This window comes from Rhamphochromis sp. 'chilingali', assembly GCF_963969265.1.
Source record: "Rhamphochromis sp. 'chilingali' genome assembly, chromosome: 5".
Taxonomy (NCBI): domain Eukaryota; kingdom Metazoa; phylum Chordata; class Actinopteri; order Cichliformes; family Cichlidae; genus Rhamphochromis; species Rhamphochromis sp. 'chilingali'.
Genome location: NC_137932.1, coordinates 35,273,888 through 35,280,352, shown reverse-complemented (window position 1 = coordinate 35,280,352; position 6,465 = coordinate 35,273,888). Strand labels below are relative to the sequence as shown.

General features: G+C 40.9%; 1 protein-coding gene across 1 annotated transcript; it reads left to right on the top strand.

Annotated features, from left to right (window-relative positions):
* Positions 1-602: 602 nt before the first annotated feature.
* Positions 603-3,187, top strand: gja10b (gap junction protein alpha 10 b; the record flags this gene model as incomplete). Its single annotated transcript, XM_080883007.1, has 2 exons — positions 603-1,994; positions 3,037-3,187. The coding sequence occupies 2 exons, from the start codon at positions 603-605 to the stop codon at positions 3,073-3,075; spliced, it is 1,431 nt and encodes a 476-aa protein (XP_080739133.1). The 3' UTR covers positions 3,076-3,187.
* Between the last annotated feature and the right edge of the window lie 3,278 nt (positions 3,188-6,465).

Genomic DNA, 6,465 nt, shown 5'->3' with positions numbered 1-6,465 from the left:
AGGTGTGATAGTGTAACTGACAGTGTGCTAGCTCCTTAGCTAGCACACTATACAAACAGTATAAAAACAGTTACAACAAAGATGAAAGATTATTGAAGACATGCATGCTGGCACATTTCATTCACTGCATAAAACCTGAAACTATCAAAAACCTAGAGTTCAAGATTTAGAAAAAGGTTGCATGAAGATTAGAAGTAATGAGTCTGAAAACATTGTCCAGAGCTGTGTATTGGCATCTGAGTTGGTGCTATTTCTAGTTTAGTGTCCTGACAAAAGTGGCAGGATGAACCTAACCTCAGGGCATTATAAGGTCATGGTACTGATGGATCAATAGCTTCAAACCGACCTACTTTCCAGCTTTAAAATAGTGTCAGTCAGACTGCACAGTAGGGTGTTGTCTGTCTCCAAGGGATTAAAATATCACACTTACACCACACTCGAATCTACAATTTGATTAATGGCCTTATGCCAAAACACACAGGGACGAGGACTCTAGAAAATATGTAAGTAAAGTACATTTTGCTGCATGATTTAAATTTGTAGAAAGACCTGCAAACTACAAAGTTTTCTTTTGTTCACAGGTAATATTAATATGACAGAAGATGGGGGACTGGAATCTATTAGGGAGTATTTTAGAAGAGGTCCACATTCATTCCACCATCGTTGGGAAGATATGGCTCACAATCCTCTTCATTTTCCGGATGCTTGTGCTCGGCGTCGCAGCTGAGGATGTCTGGGATGATGAACAGAGCGAGTTTGTTTGTAACACAGAGCAACCTGGCTGCAAGACTGTCTGTTACGACCAAGCTTTTCCCATCTCTCTCATCCGCTACTGGGTCCTGCAAATTATCTTTGTATCCTCACCCTCTCTGGTCTACATGGGTCACGCCTTGTATCATTTGAGGACCCTTGAGAAGGAGAGACACAGGAAGAAAGCGTGTCTGAAAGCTGAGCTGGAAGGTACAGATCCCGTCCTGGATGACCATAAAAGAATTGAGAAAGAGCTCAGGAAATTAGATGAACAGAAGAAAGTAAGGAAAGCTCCTCTCAGGGGCTCTTTGCTGCGTACATATGTTTTCCATATTTTGACCAGATCTGTAGTGGAGGTGGGTTTCATTATAGGACAGTTTGCTCTGTATGGGATTGGACTGTCTGCACTCTACAAATGTGAAAGGATGCCTTGCCCTAACAGCGTTGATTGTTTTGTGTCACGACCGACAGAGAAGAACATTTTCATGGTTTTCATGCTGGTTATTGCCGGAGTTTCTTTATTCCTCAATCTCCTAGAGATTTCCCATTTGGGGGTGAAGAAGATTAAACAAATCTTGTATGGATATAAATATGGGGATGATGAGAGTATGTGCAGGTCAAAGAAGAACTCCATGGTGCAGCAGATCTGTGTGCTCTCAAATTCCTCACCACAGAGATTAATCCAGCTCACGCAGATGACCTGCTCTGCTGTGCCTGAAACTCACGGAGAGAGTCAGCCTTTGAATTTGGCCTTAGTGGCCCCTCAGAGTATCGAAGGTCACAGCATCTCCTGCCGCCCCAGCCAAGCTGAAATCCAAGGTCTGCACCAGCTGGGTGTCATGGAACGACGTTACACTCTGGAAAATCGCAAACCGTCATGCAGCAGCGATGACTCAAATGGACCCCATGGTTCTGGTAAACCACACTATGTGGGGCCTCGACCTACACTGACGGCCGGCCACATGGAAATCCCAGCAGCCCTTAGAAACCCACAGAGGAAGCAGAGCAGAGTGAGTGTATGTAAGGAGCTCAGCGATATGAGTGATTCTCCGGAGAGTGAACACTATCCCACAGCCAGAAAATGCAGTTTTATGTCCAGAGGACTGTCGGAGGGCAAGCTGGCCAGTCCGTCTGACAGTGGAGACTGTCAGAGTGGAACGGACAATGCATCCCAGCATCTTAGCGAGGGGGAGAGTCCAGTGGTGTCTCCACCACCTCCAGCTGGAGGGAGGAGGATGTCCATGGTAAGCTAATGTCTCTTTTTGGCTATTAATAAAGGCTTATAGTCTCATATGTGTGATTTAGCGTGTACTTGTTTGTTGAAAGATTTGGTTATAGATACACTGTTTGTTTGTTGTCTGATCAAGTCAAGCTACCTTAAATTCCCTCCAACTCCACTTTTTTTGTCAATTCAAGTGTAATTAGTCCGAATGATGTTGTAAGATGGAGTTATGACCAAAGAAAAAATTTACCATAGATTGTAATGAGAAGTTCCTGAAGTACACAGCGTTGCAAGTCAAGCGGTGTTTTCCATTGCTTTTATTAGAGCAGCCTTCCAGCTACCTTTGTTGCTTCACACCACACACACCCGTCAGGTCACGGCAACCCGGGGAGGCTGTGTGGGTCAGCCTCCCATGACACCACACCCCAAACCCATCGCTCCACCCCTCTCCTGCAGCTGAGCCACAAACCACACCCAGTCACATAGATATATTTTTTAATTTCATTCTGTCAAAAAGTAAACATAAATATTGAAAATCAAATGCAGCTACATCTACAATGTAAAGCTCAGCTGATCAGATGATCTCAGTGCCAGTCCAGTTCATACCCTTTTACATATCCAGTTGGAAAATCTCATTAGCTGGCCCACAACTACTTTACATTTCCTGCTGCTTAATAATCAACATCATTCTCAGTTCCTCCCTTCCTTGGTGAAATCTGTTGTCAGTGATAGCAATCAACTTTACTTGAATAAACTCAGTTGAAAACCCTTTTTATTTCATTAATTCCAGTGATCATTATGAATTGAGTAATATAAAATAAAATAAATAAGTAACCTGTCAGTTTCAACCACAACAAAGGTCAAGCTTGTTTACAGACATTTTCTCACTATCATATATTTTTCTAATACTGTTCAAGACAAGATAGTCTTGAGATATTAGCAGAAAGTCAAACATTACTATTTACTATATACTACTTGAGGTTAGAAAACAAAACATAAACGTGTCATCATGACTATGACAAGAATAATAACTATACATTGTACCTATTTTTTTCCCTTTTCAGAGCATGATTCTGGAGCTGTCTTCAATCATGAAAAAGTAAACTATAAAGTACAGTTCTGGGACCAAACGAGTGCCAATGGGAGTTCTAAATTAGCCAAAGGAGCCTGATTTCAAACCGAGTCTCATCCTGTTTCTCTGCAGCAACATTATATGTCCACAGTGTGCTTATACAGTATGTTTTCTGCATGAATAATTTAGTTATTTTCCACATCCAAGAGACACTTAATTTGCTTTATGTAATGTGTGATTGCTATTCCTATCAACTGTTTGATTATAAGTTTACACCAGATAAAAGAAGTATTGAAAACGTCAATACTGACGTTTCTAAATAAATCTATTTCAAAAGGTTTGTTGACATCACCAGATGTCGGTAACTACCCATCCAATCCACTCATGCGAGAAATCAAATCATAGATGTCCAGAAATTAAGCTATGTGTGAAAATGAAAAAATGGCATTGGGAGAAAGTACTGAATGCATGAAGAAAGCAAAAAGGCATGGAGAGTCATGGCACCAGCTGAAAGCAATCCTGCCACTTCAGTTCCAACAAATGGCCTAAAAAAAGGTGTCTCATTACCAAGATGTCACACAAGAAGCATCTCATGATGGGTAACTGATGATACTGATGACACTGGTTACAGAAGAAATTACTAAAGAAACTACTAAATTACTGAAGGTTCCAGTGAGCACTGTTGGGGGCATAGTTTGAAAGAGGAAAGAACAAATGTCACCACAAACCGGCCGCTACCAAGTGCTTCCCTCAAGATTTGAGACAGAAGGTGAATGTAGCTCAGGCAGTAAACCAAGTCATCTGAACTCAATTAAATTCAGTTTTATTTATACAGTGCCAAATCACAACAGTTGCCTCAAGGCGCTTTATATTGTAAGGTAGGTCCTACAATTGTACATACAGGGAAAAACCCATCAATCACGTGACCCCCTATGAGCAAGCACTTTGGCGACAGTGGGAAGGAAAAACTCCTTTTTAACAGGAAGAAACCTCCGGCAGAACCAGGCTCAGGGAGGGGCGGCCATCTGCTGTGTAATCTGCTAAACAGATGATTAGTGGTTTGATCCCTCCAGTTTGCATGCCAAATATCCTTGGGAAAAATGCAAGATACTAACCCCAAGTTGTTCTCTGATGCATCGGAGCATGAATGCGTGTGCATGTTAGACAAAAAGAGCAAAGAAAAAAGTGCTGGTGTGAATGCGTGAATTAAGCAAGTTGTGTAAAGCCCTTTGAGTTCTCAGATAGTGTAGAAAAAGTGCCAATCCATTTACTAGAAGAATGAAAAGAATGATCAAAAAAGTTGTCCAAGGACTACTTGAAACAGCAGGTATCATTATTTCAAACAGTCTGGTTTAGGATTTGAAGACTGTGTGGACAAATGGACCAGAATCACACCTGAGCAATACATGCAACTAGTTGCTCCATACAGGAGGCATTTTGAAGCTGTCATCACCACCAACAGCTTTTGTAAGAGGTATTAAATTCATTTCAGCCGCGTGTTCAATACATTTTCACAGCATCATTTCTCATTATTACCACTAATTTATCAACACGTGGTCTGAGTTCTTTGTATGTGTGGAATTGATGGGTTGTTACTGCCATCTAGTAGGAATTTCATATCAATAGTACCTTTAGAGATACAATTACTTAGAAAATTAATGACATATTCAGTACTTATTTTATCTGCTCTGTCTATAAATTGTGAGCTACTTTGTGGGTAGTTTTGGAGAATTTGGAGAAGTCAGGCATGAATTCAAATGCTATTTGTGTCAAAGCACGTATTTATCAAATCAGTTTAAAAGTCTTCGAAGATATTTGTCAGAATAAACAGGAAATAGGGAAATCTGAAACTGCAAAAAAGAGAAAGAATTCTTGGAATTGGTGTTTATGGCTTATTATTAGTATTATATAATTGTGTACAAAGCAAAAGTGAAGCTAAAAAATATTGCCTGTCACTGTTGAAGATATAGTATCACGTGGTACCACTACCATCTGCGAGAGAAAAATACATTCTTTGAACTTTGTGTTGTTTAGGTTCCCATATCTCCTTGTGAATGCATACCACACATTTTAAAAATGTTATAATAAACTACTAGTTGTCTAGTTAGCTAGCTGGCTACATATCATTTTTTGAAACCATGGAATGTGTATTTTGATTATTGTTTTTACATACTCTTGTATACACCTCCCATCTAGTTCCATAGTAGAGGGGCCTAATAATTGAATCTGATTAATAATAATCAGATACCCTGCTGGGATGGCAAAAGGAGGAGATAGAAACCACTGACATCAAGAGAAGGAAGCTCCTTACTATGGAGGGTTTCACTCCTATACCAGTATCCTGAGACTGTACTGTAAGCGGAAAGAAGGAGGCTTACAGTACAGTACTAGTGAGTGTCAGAACGACTATCCAGGATGAAACAAGAAAGATCATTGTGACACCAATCATGGCAGTACTGGATGTATAAAGATGCTTCTGCGACAATCAAGCATATAACAGCTGAGTGCAAGTGCAATGCTAGCAGGCAGGGCATACATGGAGCACCATAAAAGCTGTCTATCATAGTATACAGGAACATCTGTGCCTGGAAGTCCCAAGGTCAAAATAAGATACGCTCTCTAGGGTGGTTGAGAATGATGGAGCTAAGATCCTGTGGGACCTCCAGATACAGACAGACAAACTGGTGATGGCTAACCAACTGGACATAGTAGTGGTGGACAAGCAGAGGGATATGGGCACAGTGACAGATGTAGCTATAACAAGTGATAGCAACATTAGAACAAAGTACCACAAGACAATAGCAAAATACAAAGGCCAGAGAAAAGTGCTAAATAAGGTGTGGAAGTCGAAGGCAACAATAGTCCCCATGGTAATGATTGCAGTCAGGGCTTTAAGCCCCAAACTGGGTGAGCAGCTACAGCAGATCCCACAAATGATATCTGAGATCTGCACAACAGAGGACCTGAGCTTGAAGGATGAAGACTGCCCACAGGACGAGTGGGGAATTTACACACACACACACACACACACACACACACGCACGCACGCACACACACACACACACACACACACACGCACGCACGCACGCACGCACGCACGCACGCACACGCGCACACACACACACAGGCACTGTTTAGCTAAAACTGAATTTAAAGTTAAGTTACAGTCGCCACAGCATGCAGATTTACCTTTTTTTTTTTTTTTTGATCAGTGCCCAAATCTGCTGGTGTTAAAGTAGCATATAAAAATGTTAGCAGTAGATGTATGCGTACTATCAGCTAAAGTAATTTAAATGTGTTTTTTAAGTGAAAAGGCTTAAACACAAAGATTGTTGAGTGGAATAATTAAAAGTAAGGAGACATTTACCTCAAATGTTGACCAAAAACAGAGAAAAACAAAGCACAACACATGATATGTATG